Genomic DNA, 22,685 nt, shown 5'->3' with positions numbered 1-22,685 from the left:
CTTCCATACCTCATCTGTTGTAATACAGAGTCAATGGTTACTAATTCTCCAGATAAATTATTCAAAACTCTTAGTAAAACTTTGAGTTGCAGTTTCACCCCTTAAATTTGTTTCATTAAAGTTTTAATAAGATGCAAGATCTACTTGCACACTTCATCTATTATAATTCAGAGCCAATGCCTACTAATTGTCCAGATAAATTATTAAAAAATGAATACTGCATATATTTGCAATATTTCACTTGTTATTTCATATAGTATAATAGATATATTTTTTCTCTTTTGTCCAGCGTTAAAAATCAGTATTTTATAGTAGGATTTTTCTCTAAGGGCAAAAATGTGTACACGCAGTATAGTGATTGCACAGAAGGGAAATGCATTCCGCGTGAATTCTGCTGCTAAGTCGATCCGTTAGTCTCCGAATGAATAATTCATTACAAGGGGGCTTGAATCATCAGCGCGAAGTATAATAAAACCCATTGCGAGTGAAAATCTCTTTTCTTTCGTAACAATTGCCACGACATTCATGTAATAAATATCCTTTACTACTTTTTACAACAACTATCAGAAATATTGGATCGAATAAGTGGAGGATGAGGACACAGTGTCGAAAAGAACATAAATCTATAAAAATATCTACGCTAAAGAGTGAAAATAACAATATCGAGATACAAACAATCAAAAATTAGGCTCGTTGGTTTATGGTGTATATATTATCGTAAATACAGTCGATATAAAACATCCTCGTGTGTTTCCGCACACAATAATCGTGTACATACAAACATGTTGCCTTATTATAATTAGATCGCGTATAAAAAACGGGTTATAGGATCAACTTACTCCTATTTCGCTTATTTTCGATTGTTTACTCCCATTCTCACCGAATACATGCTCCGAATTAATTCGATTCCCTTTCGAACAATCCTCTAAGTACTGATTCTACCTTATTTATTCCTGGTTCCTTTATTTCTGACATTCGAATGTCCCTAATCAATTTTATCGCGTAGTCTTTTAAACAAAATAATTTCCCACGAATCAATATCTAAAAAATTCTTTCAAATTTTCTTCTAAACACTCATATAATTATTAACTCGAATTATATTATTTTTAACTTGGAAAATATAATTTCAATTTTGTAATTTTTATACACACGCGATGAAATCTTTTTTTTTAATCGAGGAACCCAAACCCTTATTGTTTAGTATTACAAAAAAAAGAAATCTAGTTAGGCGATTTCTTTTACGTTTCTGTGAGCAAATTTCTGAACCCTGCTCGACCAGGGCGAAGGGGCGGTAGAAAACTATAAAAAACGGACAAACGTTCGTCGCCCTGGTCACACAGAATTCACCACTACCATAATTGGAACCCATTCTACTCACGATTAACGAATACAAAATTTTCAATCTGTCGCTGGAACCGAATTTTCGAAACTTAATTTTCTAGCGATTAAAATAAATTTTTTGTTCATCGTTCGCCGATGGTGAGTGAAATTAGGCCAACTTTTGGTTCCGAGAGGTCAGAAACATCCAACCGGGAATAGTTTATGAATTAGGCCCTCGATTCGCATGGCTACCAAGAAACAAACGTTTTATTCTAAACGGACAATCGCTTTTGTTCGGTTTTGGTATTTTGTCCGTTGAGCTGAATTAAAAATTAACAGTCGAAAATAAAATTGTACAGTTCTTGTTTTGTGCCAGCGTTCCTCAGCGTATTAATTTCTAAATCTAATACTAATCTACAGGATTCGTTTCAAACTCGTTTGCATCGTCGACAATAATAACAAAAATATAATAACTCAATTATCAATGCATTTACAATAAAATTCAATCTAAATACAATGCATTAGATTTGTACTTTTCTAAACAATTTTCTAATTTGCAACGAAACCCTAAAAATGTAATTTTCTCATGAAACACGTTTGCTTAAAATTATAAATTATTTTTTCTGTTTTTTCAACGATACAAACGAATCGAACGCTCGACCACCACATTTAGGTTGATTTTAATCACTATAATCGTTCACTAAGCTACAGGTGCACGTGATACCAAAACAATAATACCATCAGGATCATTATCTTTGGAATCGAAACTTGCCTTCGCCAGCAACACGCTTTTCTCTTCTTTTTTTCGATATTCGATCATCCTCAATATCAATTAGTATCGTTCAAGGACGTAGCCAGGTTACTATAAACAACGAAACTAATTTTTGAACGACTTCCTTTGCAAACAAGTAGCCAAAAGATATAAATAAAATTTAGCATCAAAGGAAAACGTGAACAGCAAGTGCATATTCGATTATTATTCAAAAAACTATACTGCTATGTCAAACAATACATAATTAAAAATTAAACTTTCACTATTTTTAAAGTAAAATTCTGTCTACATCCTTGGTTTCGTTCTGTCGGTGCTAGAAAAATGATTGTCTTGTAGAAAATACACAAAACGCAAAATATAGAGAGTCTTTCGATCACCGTATCGCGCGATACACGGATCATTCGCTTAATATAATACTTTCGCCTAACAGAGGACGCAAAAAGCGTCGCGTTTATTGTGCAAATTATCACATCACGGTTCAGTAGAAATGACAAAGAAAAAGAAACGCAATCTTCTTCTATCGTTGAGTAAACCTAATCTAAAAACGACTCCTCGCTGGTACAGAGCTCTGGGAAACGTGTGACCCAGCAACAATGTGGACTTTATTGATTTTCACTAATTAATTTTCAACCTGAAAACTGATTAAAAAGAATTATTCCAATTGAAAATGAATTTAGAAAAATTACTATTCCATCGTCTCTGAGCAGTTTCAAACTTCAATCAAGAACGTATTAAAGTTTGAAACGTGTCCCCCAGACGCACTAATTAAGACTACTCGACTCGTTATGAGGCAGAAAGCTACGCCAGCTCGAGAACTGTCTCCTGGTGCGACCAAGCCGCAGAATATTCTCTCTCTAGTTACCCTAAAATAATAAATAAATGAAGCTTCAATTCTTCTATCGATCCTAAACGCAAACGAAGGTTACTTTGTGACAAACTGGACACTTGTGGGGGCAAATCTTCTCTTCGATGTTTGTGACCCCAAAAAGTTATCCAGTTTGCCTAAGCTACTCAAAAGTTCACTCACAAATCTATTTACCCCCCCTTTTGGAGACCACACATCTCATCAACGTCCTCTCTTCGCCCCGCTGCATCCATCAGACCCAATTCCACCAAACCCACTCAAACGGCTGCAGTGTCGTCCGCGTTCCTCAGCATCGCAGCCGCCTTAACGACATCCCCAGCGCACTGGTTCAACATTACCTTGCAATCCTCCAGTCCAACAAAACTATTCTCCTTCTTCAACAATCCCTGCAGCCGCTCCAGCTTGAGGGCAGCCAGGACGTCCCAGTCGGTGACATTCAACGCAGCGATGCAGGACTCTGGGGTCGACTGCTCGTGCAACACCTTCATCATGATCCTCACTTCGTCCGACTGCTCCCCGTTTTGCGGTCCTCGAGTTCTCCGGGCGTTTGGCCCGTCGCAGGCGAACTCCAGGAGGTCCTCGCACGAAACGTGGTCAGACTGCCTCGACAGGTCGCTGGACAACCTGGTGCACGTCTTCGAGAGACCCTGGAAACCCTCCACGGCGGGGGAATCCTTCGTCTGAGTCGGTTCTTGCTGTTTGTTCGACTCCAGGGCATCGCTCTCTTGAGAACTCTTCAAGGAGCTCTTGGACTCCACGCTGACCTTCCTCTGGAAGCGATCCATAGAGTCTGTGGACTCCTTGGTAGCCTGGAGGGAGTCCGACGAGTCGCAATCGATGAGATTGTCGGAGAACTCGAGGAGGTCTTCGGAGATGACGCTGAAACGGTGGAGTCTGGTTTCATCTGAGGGAAGGGCGTCCAGGGCGGAGAGCTCCGAGTCTATGCGCTGCTCGAACTCTTCAGGACTGCAATTCCAAGAAGAATTAGTTAGATAATCGTGCCAGTTAAGCTTGTAGTCTTGTTCTACTTAAGAGTCTAAAACATTGAGAAGTTTGGATGGTGTTCTCACCTGTTCCCTGAACTCTCCGCCAAGTACCCTTCCTGCCCAGACGTCCCAGCGACCCCACAGGTCCTCTGGCTCCCATCAACCTGGTCCTCCACAGGCGCAGTGACCATCTTCGCCAAAGTCCTGGTGACTCCTCCCCCAGGAATAATCAGTGGATGTTTTCTCTGGTGTCTGGGCAAGCTGGACTTGGGCTGCAAGGTCTTGGACCTGTCCCTAGGTGGCAGGGGGATGGGATTCTCATCCACGTTGTTCTGATTCTGATTATTCTCAATCTCCAGCGAATGGTGTCTCTCCAAGTGCCTGGTGTGAGGCAGCGGGGGTGGAGGGGGCGCCCTGATCTTGGGCAGAGTCCTGGACCCGCTGTGGTACGCGTCGAAGTGGAAGGATTCCCCGGTAAAGTCCTCCTGGTGCCCAGAGAGCGAGGAATGTTTGTTCCCCCGGATTCTGGGCCTGACTATTGGCACGCCTGACCGCAGCATCCTGAGGGGGTTCGTGTCCTGGCCTCCGTCCACGCCTGGGGCCTCCACCAGGCTGTTGTACACCTCCTTCGCCTCGTCGGACAACGTGGCCTAAACAAGCGTGGGAGGGGATAGATTCCGGGAGAGAAGAGAACAGAAATTAAAGAAAAAAAAAGAACAAACTGGGGACGGGGTCCGTCAAACGCGAAGGATAATCGTCGTCGTCGATACTCTACGGGTCCACCGATCCCAAACCTCCTTCGAGTACAAACAGTAGAAACGTGTAAATGCATCCAAACCGTACAATAGAACTTTGTTCGCTAATTAGTGTAACCGTGCAACCATGCTAAGCACTTATGCCAACCGTGAATCGTTTGGGACGTCGCAGAGTCGGGCTTCGAGGCTTATGCCCCAACCTGAGAATGATTTCTGGAAGAATACTGCTTTTCAATTGCTTTTCCAATGAACCGGTGACTTTTCATGATCTTCCTAGGATTATAGATATCAGAAAACGTAGCAAAACCCAGAAGTTTCTTTTTAATAGCCATTTTAACATCAAAGCATCAAGTGGTAGGACTGAATTAGGCTTCCAACTCGTCATGCAATAGCCTAGCCTATAAATTCCCCAGCCCCATCCTCGAAACCCACTCAGAATCCATCCAAACCCCCTAAGCTCCCAAAGCTCTACGGCGCAGGGGACGGTGGAAATGTCAGAATGTCGTTGCTAAACTCCGGATACTCTGAACTACTGTCCGAGTCCAATTCCGAGTTGCTAGTGAACGTCAGGCTAGAGCTCGGGGCGCTCTCAGGCCACGAAAGCAAATTGTTCCTCGAAGAAAAGGGTGGAGACAAAGAATTCAAAAAACTAGTCGACGGAGGTGGTGATTTCCCACACAGCTCGATCGCGGAGAATCCTCTGGCTGACTCCGGATGGAGAAACTGTCCCTTATTCTTAAAATTCAGTCTCAGGTTCTGGGGAACCCTCTTGTTTCTTCGCTTATATCTTAATCTACTCCTAATATCCGTCTCCGAATGGGAAATCGAGTCGGAGTCTTCGCTGGAGTCGTTTACAGGATGAAAGGACCTCCTCACGTTCTTTGCGGTTGGTTTTCTGTTCTCAGACAGCGAAGAGGTCCTCTGACGATAGACGTTAGTAGTGGTAGTGGTGGTAGTGGTAGTCTTCTCTTGAAAAACTTCACTTTTGGTTACTTCCACCTTAGAGGTGTCGTTCTGGTAGAGCTTGGGGGGCTCCAAGATGTGTTGATGGACTCCGGGACTCGACGGAAGCTTCTGGCCCAGATTTAACTTTCTAAAATCCAAATTCCTCACGTTCGCCGCTGTTTCCGTGCTCCTGGAGTTCTGTGCTATGTTCTTGCCCAGCTGGAGCATGTTCTGGGTCAGTTTCCCGAGCCCCAGGTTCAATCCTTGCCCCTTCTTAGCGTCCAGGTAGCTCTTCACGGTCTCCAGGCCGGAAACCTCGCGCTGGTACTTCTCCGCCAGGAGTTTGCTGCTCGTTTCCGCGTCTGATTTCCGTCTGAGCCGCTGGAAGTTCACCCTGAGGCTCTCAGAGCTACTGTACACCGGGGACTCCTTCTTTTCGGACTCTGCGACGAACAGAGGATTGTTGGATATTAAAAAAGGGAAAATTTCATGCCCGTTTTGGTTCTGTTCCAATTTTCTGAAGCTCTGGACACTGATCCTCTCTATCCCGGACCTGGGGCAGGCCTTTATGCTGTCCGTGGACCCGTAGACGACGCTCTTGGACTCCTGCTTCGCCGTCCTGGGCGCAAAAGACACCCTGGACTTGGGCAACTCTATTTTCTTAGGGAATTCTGGTAGTGGAAGCTTTGGAGGATCGGCAGAAGGCTTTGGTCGGGGACTCAGGTGGTCCACGAATCTCTCCTCCTCGAAGTACCGGTCCACGTAGCTCGTGGACACCCTCTTCGGGTAGTCCAAGTGAATCCTGGTCCCGTTCTCCAGAAAATCAGTGGACTTTAAGCTCTGTTTTGTGGAAGTGTCGTCCAGGTCCATGTCTACGTAGGAGGTCCAGGCGCTGGGCTTCGTTAGAAGCTCCCTGGACTTAGCAAAGCAGAATTCCGCGGATGCTTTGTCCCAGAGAGGCAGTTTTAAGGTCGACGGAGCACCCAGGGACTCTATGCTGGAGACGGTGGATGACAGCGATTGCAAACTAGAGCACAGCCACTTCGGTAAGATTGTATAAGAAGCCACAGAGCATGCAGAGCGCAGAAGCAACATTGAACGGGAGAAGGAAGGCATTTCAGGAGGGGTACGTAGGGAATTACGTAACGACCAACACGGAACCAAAGGTTTGAGAGTCGAGAAACCAAAAAATAATAAACAGACGGGATAGGATCGGAGGAAAGTCGAGATTAGTCTTCTTCGTTAATTGATCTTGCGGGCGGATTAACAACTAGAGTTAGTATACCTACTCTTCGAAGTGGCAACAGGAATTAACTCTGTTCCATAACAGTTTCAAAATCACTCAAATCATGCTATCGTTTAAGCTACTGCACGGATGAAAATAATTGTTACGTTTGGGTTTCGGAGCAGTGGAAATTATGGATTTCATTTTCCAATACTCAACCGCCTTACAAATTTTCCTTTCGACGATTGAAAAATGAGATGCATTATTTACAAGTTCCTCCAACACCAACGGAGCAAATTACCTTCGATTCTTGCAAGTACAATTTAGCGAAACCATGTTAGTTATCAATGTTAAAACCATCACGAGTCAAATCAATATCAAAACACATTATTCGCCCCTTGTTCCAACGCAAACTTAAATCATCGGCGACTCTCATTCCCTGAGACTGAAAGTATACCAAAACCATGTTTAATTCCCCAAATCAAATTAGTTGTAACGTTTGCCAGTGTCCCAACAGTGTTAGTGTATCCCCCAGAACAATCCAAAAGAAAAAAAAAAAAAAAAAAATAAATGTACCTGTATGTCAGGTATACTGGCTGCTTCTTCGGAAAAGTGTCGTCTGTCTGGTTTAGGACTGTGTTGATGTGGCAACTTAAAAGAGAACTTTCTGCGCCTTGAAGGACTGGCAGGTGTTCGGGGAGACTCCGGTGGATGTTCGAGATCTGTCATGGAACGCGCTGTCAATTCCTGTGCCATTGCAATGGCCGAGTAGAGTGTTTTCTGATCGGCCGCTGAGATAGGCTTCACCTGAATACAAGAGAAATTTTTACCGTCTCTGCGTTGCGCCCTCAAACATTTCTGCATTATCCGACTTCGTTAGCTCGTGTACTCTTGCCTTCGACGCTACGTATTCTGGGTCGCTATTGCTTTTCGTCATGCGAAAACACACACACACAGATACCACAGCGGCTCAATAAACGAACAAAACGATTTACTTGTCGATACGTGTAAAGAAGCCATTAATAAATAAATAAAGATCACTGTACATTTATCGGACTCACGGTGGCTTGTTTCTTCTTCCCGCACTGCTTCGCCTGGATCTCCCTCAGCTCGTTCCTGGCGTTGCTGGATTCGTGTTCGCTGGCCAGGGGGTGGACTGGTGGCGGCGGAGGCGGGGACGACCCTAACAGATACGAACTTATAACACAACAACAAAGACAGTCTTGATCCGCAATAAGCAACTGTTTCCTGAACAAGTTGCTTATCTCGGAACAAAACTGTACAAACTCTGTTTGAACTCACCCAATGATCTGAACATCTGATCCATCTCAGCCAACAGACTGGGCCCAAAGTCGAAGTTCAAAGTCTTGTCGAATCTCAGCGGACTGTCCTGGTTTTCCTCGTCGCTGATTTCGTGGTACTCGTGGTCAGCGCCAAGGGTCTCCGACTGGCTCGAATTGGCCACCGCCTGGCACAGCTCCGAGCTGCTGTCCGACCATAAACTTTCTACAGGAAAATGCAATATCACCAAACGCTACGCGAATTCCATACACGCGGAACACTTACCATGCTTGTTCTGATCCTGCGTGGTCCTGTTCGTGTCCTGGTTCTGACTAGAATTCTCAGTTAGATTGTCTTCTTGTGGTTTGTACGGAGTGACAACCTGACGAGGCAGATGTGGATTTTTCCCACCGAGGAATCCGATGTCCCCAAAGTAGGCTCCGTCCAGACCCACGTGACCTGTGTGTTTTAAGTCACCCTGAGGAGAGGAGATCATGTCTGTTCGGATCTTGCGTCGCTGGGATGAGAAGGCGTTCTTCCCATCGCCACGCGTGAACTCTCCAGGCTTGTTGCTGGGCAAATTCGAGCCCAAATAAGCAATAGTGTGCGCAGGATTGAAGAATCCAGTCTTCCCGTTGTTCAAGACCCCTTTCCACAGGGTGTTGCTGCTCCCTTTGTCCAAAACAGTTATGACATCTCCCTGTCTGTAAACTAGCTGGCTCTCCGCGCTATCCTGAACCGCTTGAACCTGCTCAGGCTTCAAATCGGGCAGCAGGTTGATCAATTCAGAGAACTTGGGTCGTTTCGCGGGCTCGTGTTGCCAGCACTGCTGCATGAGGACGAAGTAATCCTTGGGACAGCACTCCGGCTGCTCCAATCTCTGAAAATTTGGCTCGTCTATCGCCTCGAGTATCTGGTGGCCTGTCAGCGCAGCCCATGGCTGGAATCCGTAGCTGAACATCTCCCACAGAGTCACGCCATAGGCCCACACGTCGCTCGCTGAAGTGAATTTCAAATAGGAAATGCACTCCGGCGCGCACCAAGCAATCGGTAGCTTCAAGTTGACATTGAAGTTCGTCTGGTAATAGTCTTTACCGACGCCTAGAGCACGAGACAATCCAAAGTCGGATATCTTCACCTTGTTCTTCGAGAAGACCAAGATATTCCTCGCAGCCAGGTCTCGATGGATCAGTCTTTTCGCCTCGAGGTACTGCATCCCATCTGCGATCTGCACCGCGAAGTCACAGAGCGACAAGACAGGGAAGCTGGGACGCAGACTGGGCTCTTTCAAACACTCCAGCAGCGAGCGTAGGGGAGCCAGTTCGGTGACCAGCATCAACGAATTGGTATCCAACACTACACCATAGAGTCTAACGATGTGCTCGTGGTCTATCGCGTGCATTATCGCTGCTTCTTTGAGGAACTCGATCGGATTATTCTGCATCCTCTCTCTGGACAGACATTTGATCGCCACTTGGATCCTTTCGCCATCGTTCGTCCAAACGCCTTGCTGTACCACTCCGAACTCCCCCGTTCCCAACTCTTTGTTCACTATTATCGCGTCCGCGGGGATCATGTGCTTGTTCGGAACTCGTATCGGCGGTCTGTCCTGCCTTTCTTCGGGCAGCATGGTCAACGACCCTGAAGTTTGCTCCTCGCGCTTAGGTAGAAGCATCTTTTTAAATTTAGAGAGGTAATTCTGCGGGAAGTGTTTCTGGAAGTACTTTTTCAGACGACGCATTTCTGGTTTGCTCATTCCTATCGCATTTAGGTCTTCCTCTGTTACATACTTCAACTGTGCCGTCGTATGCACCTTCAAATCCCCTGTTGGAAGAAATTAAAGTAAAGTTGCAGATTCAGAGTTCGATTCGGGGAATATGTACCTCGAATGCCAGGATAGTATTGCTGGAGCTCTGCTTCCATCAGGAACTCGTACAAACCAGGGCCAGTGTTGCGGGACATTCCTCCTTGTGTGTCTTTAAGCAACAAGAAATAATTGTTAATTCAACGATGCATTCTACAAGATCAAACAATAAAAAGTGTGCGACTTTTCCCAAAATTTAGAAATACAGAATTACCCGTATGCAAACAGAATTTTCTAAGAATAATTACAACTTTCGCCCAAAGTTGACAGTTAGTCTAAATACCAAAAAAAACTAGTGAAAAGCCTTGAAAAACCACGTTGTTTGAGCACCAAGTGTATTATCGTACCCGATCCCTGAGTGTCATCGGCGTTCATCGGTAATCGTAAGAAATCGAAAACGTAAGAAAGTGGGGAACCAGAAACGAAGAACAGGTCTTGTCTAGAATGGTTCACCGTTGCAAGACACGCCCCGGTCGGGCCTCAAACAGACTATTTATAAAGCATTTGGCTGGGCGTCGCGGCGCTCACCCATTCTACGATGACGCAGCACGGTACGATCCGACCTCCTCTCTTTGTCATGGGACGCGACCGTCTGCTAAATCGCGACAACTTCTCTCTTCGATTACGCACACGCTCCCCTCCGCCATGCAAATTCCTCGCTTCTCTTATTCCCGGGTTTCACATTTTTTCCAACAGCGACGATCAATCGCCTTGACAGGTTATTACACTACGCGCGGGGTGGACGTTTCCAAGATGGGGAACGCGAGAACCGTTCAACGTGCGACAATTCGACGAAAATTCTGTTCCTCGCAGCTCGATAGGACTATCCTATCGCGTACCGTCCGATTTGTTTGCAAGCGCGTCTTTGGGCTGTGGCTGAGTTCCCGGAATTCTCCGCCAGATGGCTGCGCTGTAGATTCTCTAGCTAGTTCGATCTCTTCATCGAACTTCAGGCCCTCTGGAGTTTCGTTACGAAAGCATCCATAGTGAGCGTAAGTACGCTAACCTTGTCGGTCTAGTTCTAATCATATAATCGAAATAGATTGTTGCGATGTAAACTCATTTTATTTTGTGCAAAAATTCGACGTATTCGTGCAATATTTTTTGGCGATATGGGTCTAGAATTAACCGTGAAAAATGTGCTCAATTATTTTCGTTTTGGTTTGTTTGGAAGACCAGTCAATTTAACCTCATTTCGTTTTTGAATATTTTAGTTTCAGAAACGTTCTAGTAGCTCTTAGTTAATTTATCCGATTTTTTATATTTATTAGATCGTTATGAGAAGGCATTTGTGTTAAAAAAGTGCCAAATTTGTACCCCACCGGGCACCTGAAATAATTATAAGTAGTCTACGGATCTTTATGCAAATTCACATTTTTATTAATAGAATCAATGAAACGGAAGCTTCGCAGATGGCTGTCTCAACCCCTAAATATAATAATTAATATCTTACTTTAACTATTTCTTATATTTTTGCATATTAAATGCATTCTGTAGTTTTTTGAGGCATTCTGCAGATTCTGCACTCCGAATTGTGCGCAATTGTTTATAAAAAATGTGATGTGAGCCTGAATAACACTAAATGAGTTTTTGCAGGTTACAAGGAAATTATTAGAGAAGCTAAAGAGCTTTGCCGATAACAGTAATTTCAGCTGTAAATACTAACGCATGCGATTCCATACAATTTCAAATAGACTCTGTGGTATTCCGTCTTTTGTGTTAGTTCGACATGAATTTCACATAGGAAACAAATAATATATAAGGATTCGCAAACAAAAGTACCGATTTCATTAATCTACTCAAACATCCAAACATGGAGTTAACGTTCCGTTCCCAAATTCCAGTTTTCCCTTTAGATTTATCGTGACAGTATCTTTGAAGGTTAAGTTTATCGTTAAGAAGGATTAGCTCTATTTTATTTAGTGAAGCGTGAAATACAATGCTACATACAGTACGAGGCATTGAATTTGCAGCTGTTTTCTTTATTAATAATAGTCCCTCTTGCGTATGTGTTCCTTTCCTTGTTACAAGAATTTCTAAGCATTTGTTTAGAAACTAGAATATCAGTTTTTACAAGAATTTTACTGTAAACATTCCTGAGGCTAAAAATACTATCTTAATGTGCAGAAATACCACAGTTTAACTTTGGTTAGAATTTGAGTCTAAGTTTAAGGTTATGTTTTCTCGAAAAGTTATCGATAATTTCTGTCTTCGTATACGATTAATAATGAAACAAATAATGTTTAAAGCTTTGCAAACAGAGATAGAGGTTTTATTAATTTAGTAAAATATCGAAACACAGAATTAGCATTCCCAAATTCTAGTTTTCTCTTTAGATTTATCATGGGAGTATTTTTGAAGGTTAACTTGACCATTAAGTAGAATTAGCTCTATTTTATTTAATGAAATCGTGAAATCCAATGATACAGTACAAAGCAAAGAATTTACAACAATTTCTGTGCATTTTCTTAAAATACAAGTTTATTAACAATATTTCCCCCTTGTCTATATCCCTTTGTTCAAGAATTTTTATGCATTCGTTTAGAAACTAGAATCTCAGTCTTTAGAAGAATTGCAAACATTTCTGAGGCTAAAAATACCCATCTTAGTCTAACATGCAGATGTACCACAGATTAGGACGTGGGTCCAAATTCTAAGGCTATATTTTTTCATAAAAGGGTCAATAGTTCGTGTTATTTGGTCCCAATAACGAGATCGAAAAGGTATCGGGCAAGTGGCGCCGCCTATCGTCTTCGAAGGGTATCAGTTTTACCGGGAAGAGTGCGGGTAGGTAAGGGAGCGAGTAGGTGGATGGCAGATCGGCGTGGATTCGATGTTAGATGGGGGAGGGTGTAGGGTAGCGAACGAATCAGAGGGGAGCGTGGTGGGGGTAGTGCCGGTCGGTCGAATTGTGAATACACGGTGCCCGTTCTCGGTACTTTGGTACTTCCCATCAGTCGCATCGAGCTACTCGTGGAACGCGCGTCGCGTTGTGCATGCATGCATGCTTGCTTGCGTGCGGTCAGACGTGTGTGCATGTGTGTGATTATTATTGTGGTGTACTCGAAGTGGTCCCTGGTGTGCATGTGTGCGGGCCATAACACGGTGTGTTGCGCGGTCTCGACCAGTGCATGTTCGTGATTACTGTAGCCGTCGTCGTCTCGTCTGTCCATCCGTCGTGATCGCACCAAATGCACGTCTCGCGATACTCGAGATCACGCAGTAACACCAGTCTCCTTCGTACCCGTGACTTTTGACGGCAGGACCGGGGTCCGTTGCACGAAGAGGAAAGGAGAAGCCGCGTCCTCCGTTCCGCGGTTGATGACACACGGAACGATCGTGCCGAATACGCGACAAAGAAAGAGAACCGAGGAATTGAATTGGGCCTCGTTGCTCTCGCCGTTCCGTCGTTTCCTTCGATCAACGATTTGCGGGAACCCCGCCGGTTCGTGTCGCTCGTTTCCCTCCTTTTTTCTTCCCGCGTGCCCGCGACGATCACCGGGATCACCTTTGCCAAAATGAAAATGATACAGAGGTATCGACACGCGATCCTGGCTCCTCTGTCGGTTCTTATCCTGTTATGCGGCTGTTCCGATCTCGTCTCATCCCGATCGACGCGATCCGTCGAACGTCCAGAGAACGATACCGATTGTGAACGCGTCAAGCCATTCTTCGAGAGCAAGAACATCATGATCGCCGCCACGAAGAACACACCCGACGATATCGCCAAAAGTAAGTTATCGTATAATTATAGAAAATATACGAAACGAAAGTCTCGATCACGCTTGGCTTTAGTATAATTATGAAGTTTTGTTTAATAGTCCTCGAGAGCCGTTCCATTAAACGGCACTTAATTTTATTACATCAAATAGCACTTGAGTACTTCTTGTAAAAACCCGTCTCAATGGTCGTGAGACCGATAAATCTTTCTTGTACCGTAGATATATTTCACGGTATGCTTTTAACGGAGATCAGCTGCAACCGTTTATGGAGTACTTTACGATGCACGCTAATTTCTGTAAGGGGTCGAATTACGACGCTGTTACGATGTTATTATTAATTTAGTAGTGTATTCTAAAAATCGTAGATACTTCGCTGTATGTTATTAATTAATACGTTTATGAATTCTTGTAATAGGATTAATCTTAGCCTCCAGAACCTAACCTGAAATATTCACGAACCGAAATTTCGAACGTAGACCAAACTGCGTTCTATCGTTTTTGGTAGAATGAATTTAGTGGTCGATTCAATTACCCTCTAAATGTGATTACGTAATGAACAGTCGCGGGGTAATTTAAAATTCGGTTTAAATTTGATGCAGAATGCTCTGTTCCGCCGGGTTCGTTCGATTCTATCGTCGATTGAGAATTCTGTATCGCGTATCAACTGGTGATTGCGCGTGTAAAGTTACGATACGAAATCAATTTATCGATTAACAATATAAACGAGTGTATCCGACAATAGTCATGATTATTCGCTAAGGGAGAACATTTAAAAATATAGTTTCCTTGCAGTTGTCGCGTCGATACGTGCGTGTGCACCATTTTGAATTTCGGTCAGTAGGGTATTGTTTTCACAGCTGCTTGACCACTTGAGTCGATGAAACATAAACAATGGTGAGGGGTGATACTCTCGCATACAATCGAAGTGAATACTTTAAAATTATTATACTTCGTCGTATTATAAATTCAGAACAAATTTTCGATTTAAAAAAAAAATAAAAATCTGATTTGACTCGATCGTACAAGTTTCGAAGCTATTAAGAATTTCGTTGTTCGCGTGGATTCCCCCGCGAGTTATTTCGAGCTTGTTGACTATTAATTGGCGATGCAATCGGGGGCGATTTACATACGCGGAAAGTTCGCGTACCCGCGATTTTATCGTTCCAAAGGCCGGCGATCGAGTCCTAAACGGTATTATTCGTCGAGATCGATTTCTGGTACGCAATTACCGATCGCGAGAAGGCTAAACGAACAAATGGCATTCTACCGTCTCTCTTCGAACGATCGTATTCTAACCCACTTTACACGACTGTAACCACTCGTCGAATCGAGGGCGAAGGGTCGCTGATGTAGCTTCCGGTTTTATGCACTTCCGTGCGTCAAGTGCTGTACATCACACCTAACGGAGAAAATGGAGAGAGATTGAAGTACAATGACGCTTAATGTTCTTAATTAAAGCGACGAGTGATTCGCTAAGTGACTTCGTCACTTCCTTTTGGCCCCGGGTATAGACGGATAAGATGGTCAAAAGTGACCTTGAGCCAAACTGATCCGTGAACATATCAGTTAATAGACCATTCAAAGAAAACCATTTCTGTCAAATATCAACCCCGTACCCTTACCGAGAGGGTAGTTACAGGGCGTAACGCAATTCTCAGTTTAAGCTGTATATCTTTTGTCGTATCGTATCAAAGATTTTGAAAAAAATTGGGGGTATTTTGCTCCACGGCGTACGTGTTTCTGAATTTTTTCAGAATTTTTCACCGCGAAATGGATTTTTAAAAAATTCGAAAAGTATAAAATTATTTTTTTTTAATAGAAATTATTAAACGACCACGTTTATATTTTTACAGTGTTAGCGTCTTGTTATGATTATTAATCTATAATTTTGTCAGATTTTTAGAAATGGGGGAGCGATGTTGGAAAAATCAAAAACCCATCGAAAGGGTAGTTACAGGGCGTAACGCAATTCTCAGTTTAAGCTGTATATCTTTTGTCGTATCGTATCAAAGATTTTGAAAAAAATTGGGGGTATTTTGCTCCACGGCGTACGTGTTTCTGAATTTTTTCAGAATTTTTCACCGCAGAATGGATTTTTAAAAAATTCGAAAAGTATAAAATTATTTTTTTTTAATAGAAATTATTAAACGACCACGTTTATATTTTTACAGTGTTAGCGTCTTGTTATGATTATTAATCTATAATTTTGTCAGATTTTTAGAAATGGGGGAGCGATGTTGGAAAAATCAAAAACCGACATTTGTAATATATTCGGGTAATTCATCGAATGATCATTATATACATGCTCAAAACAGTTTTACATGTATGAATTAAGAGAATTGCAGCTATTGTTTTATTAGAATTTCTCAGAATATGGCTCATAAAATATTAAGTATTCATTAATGTCATTCATTGATGTCTTTTTCGACATTCCTAAGGTTTTAAGTTTTATATTATCTGATACATGGTAAAACTGTTTTGAGCATGTATATAATGATCATTCGATGAAGTAAAAATATCAATTACCCGAATATATTACTTAAACTTAGGAAATATCGATTTATAATTATTTTGTATGCGATACACCTCCACAAAAAATCTGAAAAAATTATATATTTATAACAGTAACAAGCTATTAAAATTGTAACAATGCGAACATGGTCACAAGAAAAATTAAGGTAAAAATACAAGCAAATGTCGGTTTTTGATTTTTTCCAACATCGCTCCCCCATTTCGAAAAATCTGACAAAATTATAGATTAATAATCATAACAAGACGCTAACACTGTAAAAATATAAACGTGGTCGTTTAATAATTTCTATGAAAAAAAAAATATTTTTATACTTTACGAATTTTTTAAAAATCCATTTCGCGGTGAAAAATTCTGAAAAAATTCACAAACACGTACGCCGTGGAGCAAAATACCCCGAATTTTTTTCAAAATCTTTGATACGATGCAACAAAAGATATACAGCTTAAACTGAAAATTGCGTTACGCAAGAAAACGTATTATAGCTTTCTTATCGGTAAATCAAATTAATAATCGTTACGATGGTTCTCACGCTTCCGGACCATCGTAGGAAATTTAATATTATTTTAAACAGCGAAATAAATTGATCAAAGAAATTTCAGTTACGTTTCGTACGAAATAATACGATTAATGCCTGCGACCGTGGCGATAATATAATATTTCGACAGCGTTATCGAAATCGTTGCGAAAGTATATTTTTATACTCGTCGCGAGGTGCAATTTGTCGTTCTGCTTGTTTGCTTATCCAGATCGCGTTATTTTTTTAGTCAGTGAATACCATTCTCATGATAAAGTTTATCTCTTGTAGAAAAAAAAGAAGTTTTATTCTTCGAGTCTCTCAAACTTTACGATTCTTACAACGAAGAGTTTTATATTCTTTAATTTAATTATAAAAATTATTCGAATATTATTCATTGCGTGTGTAAATTATTAATATTTAGAACCCCCTTCTTTCGTTAATTCAAATTTCACCGCGTCAAGAGTCTCTGTAGTTCAAAGTATCACCGCCAGGGGGAGCTGTGCATACCGAAAGTGGCGGTACAGGCCATTAGCATATTTTACGCGATTTTGTTAATACATCTTAATTATCATTCATTTTGGAAGAAGCTGTCTACTGGCTAAGGTAAAAATTATCTAATTTTGTCATTATTTGTTAATTATCATTTACTTTGGAAGAGTCTGACTACCCGGCACATTTAACCTATGAGTTTCAAAAGTCAAGCCCGGTGACCTTGTACATTCGTGACTGCAGTTTCCATTGAACGTTCCTAACAATGCCATTGATAGCTCTTTATCAGTATCTATTAACCGTATTAGACCTTGCAACGTTTATGTAACAATGGCAGGTGTAGTCGCCTGGCTGCGAGGCGAATGTCTCTTTTTCCGGTCAACGACATTTCGCTAAAAGAATTCGTGCAACGACCCAACACAGACAATTTCCTACGCGGTTATGTTTTCTTTTTTATCGTTCGAGAAGAAAAGATATAAAACGCGACAGTTTATTTTCGATTGACTTCGGTTTACGACGATTAAAGTTGAAGGTAACGTCGTAGTGCGATGGATAAAAGCGCGCGCAAACTTATGGTCTCGAGCTGACAAGTGTGTCGAAGTTATTACAGTGTTTCGAAGTGCTTTTATCGCTATTTTATTTCTCGCGTCAAGTGCCGCCGTTTCGTATTGTCGAGGGCGACGCCAGCGCTCGGATACTCGACGGTATCCACGGGTAAACAAATTATGCCCTCGGTGACGCAATACATTTGGCAAAATGGGGCACGCGTACAAGATTCGAGGACAGACTATCGGTCGCCGGGTAGGAAGAGATGAAAAAGTAGAATGAGGCCAAAAGGACCAATTGAAACCAGCCAGGACATCTTGAGGGTCCCGTTAGCCTCGTTCTATTTCTCCATTCATGACCTCCGCGGCACACACGCGAGACTCTATCGTATTTTATCGAGCAATCGTCGTACGTAATTGCACGAGGCGGCCGGACGCTAGATGTCCTCCTTAAGTTTTCGTGTTACGGTTAAATTCGGCGCTAGTAAAGACGGTATCGCGATTATGTTTAGGTTAGGTTGTAAAACAGCCCCTCTTCGACGAACCGAGTCACGCGATACGATGACTCAAACTGACTCGTAAGGTATTCCTTTCACGAAACGAAATTTAACAGGTTAGGTTCGACCGTAAATTAAAAATATTTCTTCATTATTTCAGCAACCTGCAATGGATTGTGCTGTAACAAAAAGACTGAAGACCAGTTGAGACATCAAGCCAGAACAGATTTCCACGATCTGATCCACCATCACAGCAGAAGCCTGCAAGGTCTCCTGGCGACAACCGCCGATGCACTAAGGGGTAAGCGAGACAGTAAATCTAAAAATTCCCATATCCAAATAGCAATAACATTCTCATGGAAATTTCGTCATCTGTGCCCGCGCGTGGCGTCCATTTTGTTCTGGTTTATAGGTTAACTCATGGGACCCCGTCTCTTCTGATCCTACTTCGTCGTGTGTTGTATTATCGTAGGGCCGTAAAGTTGCTCTGATCGTAGGGCGAATAAGGTCGACGTAGTACGTCCAAGATTAGGATCCTAAAATGTTTCCTGGTGATTCGTCGTGTGACGTGGATTCCGCAGATAAAAACGTCCTTACTGGGCTGGTCTGGGATGAACTGTAACGTATTTCGCCGTTTTCCCGTGGGCGGGACAAGCGGCAGGCTCGCCTAAATAGTTTATGGCACTGGGGGCCCCCTCTTTCCCCCTGAAGCGGGGTCGTTCCTAGCCGCTGGGCTTCTCGCGTTGTCTGAAACGACTGATCCTGATCCTCTATTTGACCACAGACTCGTGATTAAGATCAGGCTTCTTGCACCACCTTGGCATAATAACGGGTTGACAATCTGTGAAATTGTTGGTCTGCTAGCAGAGCCCTAACTGTAACCTAGTTAGCCAAATCTGGTCACAGGAACCTATAATAATCCAGAAGAGAACACCCAAGTTTGTCTAACTGGGAAAGGCAAAAGTTTCTATTTATAATATGTAGTAATCTCAAGATTTATAAATGTGTCTTTAATCAGCAAAGAACCCAAAGTGACGGGTTGACAATCTGTGAAATTGTTGGTCTGCTAGCACAGGAACCTATAATAATTCATAAGAGAACAACACCCAAGTTTATCTAACTAAAAAGATTCATAAATGTGTCTTTAATCAGCAAAGCACCCAAGATGGCCTCCACAAGCTTCAGAAGTGGTTCTTGTTAAATAAATTGTCCCTCAATCTAGCTAAGTATCATGTTCTTAGATTTAGTAATAGAAAAAGTAACATTGCTTCTAATTACTTTGGTATTACTTTCTCTTCTAACTTATCTTTCAAAGTACATTATGGAAAAGTTATTTCCAGTAGTCTCAACTCTCTAGAACTTATTCATAGTGGTTCCAATACTCTCAAAGTTCTCTATTGTGCTTTGACAAGACCTATTCTGAAATGTAGCAGTATAATTTAGTCTCCTTACTATAAAATATGTATCAATAACATTCAAAGTGTGCAACACATATTTCTTTGTCTTCTTACTAGGCACTAATCTTCAAATATTGATGTTATCTTTCTAAGCAAACCAATCAAAAGTCATATTTCATGTCCAACAATTATCCAATCATTTCTATTCATTCTATTCTATTCTGTGATCCATCATACATCATTTGCATCTTAAAATTGTATAAATAGAATTGCTCATGCAAAAACAGATATAAAATTATTCAAAAGTATTATCTATATTTACATATTAAATCTTTTATACTAAAGAATTTCTCTTTCCATTAAAAATAAAAATAAAATTGTAAAAAGCATGCCATCAGTAAAGAATTATTTATTGACAAGAATGAGTTTAAAATTTGTTGGTTTTTGGTTCTGGTTGGGATTACATTTAACGAATTTTGGAAATCACTGTTATATATTGCACGGCAGCTCGAATTCCATCGACATCCTATTAAAACCGTTCCCATAATTCGCGAAACTTTCGAGCAATTTTATTTTCCAGTTTTGCGTGGTAGTTTGAATGGAAATTCGGGTGAATCGTTCGACTTGAAATGCACGTTGAACGGTTTCGAATGGATCGGAGGACGTATTTTTTTTGCGCCGGAAAGTTTTTCCCAGCGCTTTTCAGTTGTCGCTTTTGAAAGTCTCTTCTTCGCTCCATCCATCTCCCTTCGCTGTGTTACATCTTTCAATGCAATCTGCTCGGTGTATATTGATGCCCCGCTATGACTACATTCTGACGACCAAGCGAATTTATCAAACATTTCCAAGCATTTTCGTGAATGGTATAGTCCGCGTCAAAACGCGTGCGCGACTTTTAAACCGGTTTGATTCGAGCTCCTTACGGGATTCCCCGTCATTTACGTTTGTCAGTTTGCAGAAGTACCTCGGCGCATGTAAGTAGATTTGTATATTTTCGGAATTTATGGTGTTTATGCGTAGATAACGTCACGTGTTTAGGAGACGTTTACGATAAGGTAGACAGAGTCATTCAACCTGTCTCGGAGCGAAGGCGAACTAATGTAGCGAGAGACGCGTTTGAGGTTAGGACTGCACGAACTACAACGCGTCCGCCATTTGTGAAAGTTTGCACCATTTATAACCTCTAAAATTTAAAGATAATTGAATTAAAATACAAAACGCTTTATAAATTAGAATTTTAGTGTTCAAAAAAGCAAATATGATTTCTGGAATAAGGTTAGGACTACAATGGCGTCCAAAGTAGTGTACAAAATGGCCGTTTGTAAGTTTGCACCATTTATAACCTCTAACATCTAAAGATAATTGAATTAAGATATAAAACGCTTTATAAATCACAGAATTTTTAATTTTGAACCATTCAAATATGATTAAGCGAGCGTTTTATGTTTTCTGTATCCCCGTAGCTGGATGGTTGCATGATTTCAGGGGAATTTAAAGGTTTTGAAGCCTGGTTAGCGGGAAAGGTACGGTTAAATAGGAATCCAGCTCTCGATAACCAACACTCCCCTAACCCGTAGCGTTGGCGGTGGTTTTTCTATCCTTTTCTTCCCATTTCTTAGTCCGCCCTGGGCTTTCTCGTTTCCCTCTTTTATTCTCTCTTCTTTCCAGACACGTACAGCCGCGTTGCAGCTTTCGAAGTTTTTATTTCTTCCATCCACCCCCCTTCCGTTTTTACCGTTCCTTCCACGGCTACCTTTCTTTACTTCTCTTATTTCCATTTTCAACCCCTTTTTTTCTCCTCCTCCACCCCCCACTGTCTCCTCTACCCTTTCGCTCGATTCGTTTCTTGATATGACGTAAAAACGGTACGGGATCTCTGCTCGAGTTTCACGAAATGGTCTCGGTAAACGACTGGACCAAGGTAAATTTAAATTCGCGTGCAGGGGGTAGTAAAATAGCGAAGCTGATTTTTAAAGTTGCATGTATGCAGTTGGCGACACTCGGAGAATTGTTAAATTAGTGTGATTTTTTTAGAAATTAATTTTAAAATCTTTGTTATTTACCAACCCGTAGACGGCCATTGTCACGCCTACGTGAGTTCACTATTTCGAGTCGTTACGTCGGTATATTGTGTTTGTTCATTGTTTTTTCTTGTAAGATGTTAAATTTAAACAGTATCTCGAGAGTTTCAATCGAGAAAATCCAACAAAATAATGAAAATCGAAAAAGAAAATTAAAGTATGAAAAATAGGGGCTTTCAATTCTGGCGAAATTCTAGCGTAATTTTTCTCCAAATTAATGTATTCTATTTTCCAAACCTTAATTATTTACCAACCCTTAGACGGCCATTGTCACGCGTGCGTGAGTTCACTATTTCTAGTCGCCATATTGGTATATCATGTTTGTTCACTGTTTTTTCTTGCAAGATGTAATATTTAAACACTATCCCAAGAGTTTCAATCGAGAAAATCCAACAAAATAATGAAAATCGAAAAAGAAAATTAAGGTATGAAAAATAGGGGTTCTTAATTCTGGCGAAATTCTAGCGTAATTTTTCTCCCAATTAATGTATTCTATTTTCCAAACCTTAATTATTTACCAACCCCTAGACGGCCATTGTCACGCGTGCGTGAGTTCACTATTTCTAGTCGCCATATTGGTATATCATCTTTGTTCACTGTTTTTTCTTGCAAGATGTAATATTTAAACACTATCCCGAGAATTTCGATCGAGAAAATCGAAGAAGTAAAAGGATCGAAAGCAAAGTATGAAAAACAAAGTGAAAAATCGGGGGCTTCTAATTCCGTCGAAGTTCTCGCGTAGATTCTCCCTTTTGGCGTTCCAGTACAGGAATAGAAAAGCTTTGCGAACCCAAAGGCGATCTATTATATTTAGCCCTGTTCGCCATTGTCTCTAGAATTCCAACTATAAAACCGAACTAATTCAAACAAAATATATTTAATATTCCCTAA

At 41.7% G+C, this 22,685-nt stretch overlaps 2 protein-coding genes across 9 annotated transcripts in view; one reads left to right on the top strand and one right to left on the bottom strand.

Annotated features, from left to right (window-relative positions):
* Positions 1–693: 693 nt before the first annotated feature.
* Positions 694–10,864, bottom strand: LOC122402249 (activated Cdc42 kinase-like). Of its 7 annotated transcripts, XR_006259504.1 has the most exons (9): positions 10,361–10,525; positions 10,033–10,125; positions 8,435–9,973; positions 8,171–8,374; positions 7,915–8,051; positions 7,445–7,675; positions 4,028–4,593; positions 3,120–3,923; positions 694–2,955 (listed from the first exon to the last, which is right to left on the bottom strand). XR_006259504.1 is itself a non-coding variant. In XM_043404881.1 (8 exons), the coding sequence occupies exons 1-8, from the start codon at positions 10,386–10,388 to the stop codon at positions 3,215–3,217; spliced, it is 3,507 nt and encodes a 1,168-aa protein (XP_043260816.1). In that variant the 5' UTR covers positions 10,389–10,525; the 3' UTR covers positions 694–3,214. The 7 variants fall into 7 exon arrangements, 6 of the variants coding, with proteins under 6 accessions (XP_043260816.1, XP_043260817.1, XP_043260814.1 ...); XM_043404881.1 differs by having other exon boundaries at positions 694–3,923; XM_043404882.1 differs by lacking the exon at positions 7,445–7,675 and having other exon boundaries at positions 694–3,923; positions 7,930–8,051.
* A 2,120-nt stretch (positions 10,865–12,984) lies between these two features.
* LOC122402239 (division abnormally delayed protein) overlaps positions 12,985–22,685 on the top strand; it is an 80,591-nt gene continuing 70,890 nt past the window's right edge. Inside the window, exons 1-2 of one of the 2 annotated variants that reach the window (XM_043404862.1) lie at positions 12,985–13,745; positions 18,477–18,617. In XM_043404862.1, coding sequence (XP_043260797.1) covers positions 13,532–13,745; positions 18,477–18,617 — 355 coding nt within the window. In that variant the 5' untranslated portion in view covers positions 12,985–13,531. Of the gene's footprint in view, positions 13,746–18,310; positions 18,403–18,476; positions 18,618–22,685 lie in introns of those variants that run through there. The other variant, XM_043404863.1, reaches the window with a different exon arrangement.

The sequence above is a fragment of the Colletes gigas genome, unplaced genomic scaffold (assembly GCF_013123115.1).
Source record: "Colletes gigas isolate AHSC1104 unplaced genomic scaffold, ASM1312311v1 Colletes_gigas_Sc00034, whole genome shotgun sequence".
NCBI lineage: Eukaryota > Metazoa > Arthropoda > Insecta > Hymenoptera > Colletidae > Colletes > Colletes gigas.
The sequence above is the reverse complement of the archived record's forward strand: the minus strand, read 5'-3'. Positions and strand labels throughout refer to the sequence as shown.

Excerpts from the sequence above, each read along its gene's own strand:
- LOC122402249 (XM_043404877.1), bottom strand. The coding sequence starts at position 10,388 with ATGAACGCCGATGACACTCAGGGATCGG. Across the intron at positions 9,974-10,032 it reads ATACTATCCTGGCATTCGAG|GGGATTTGAAGGTGCATACG; the intron begins GTACATATTCCC and ends TTCTTCCAACAG. Across the intron at positions 8,052-8,170 it reads TCAGATGTTCAGATCATTGG|GGTCGTCCCCGCCTCCGCCG; the intron begins GTGAGTTCAAAC and ends CGTATCTGTTAG.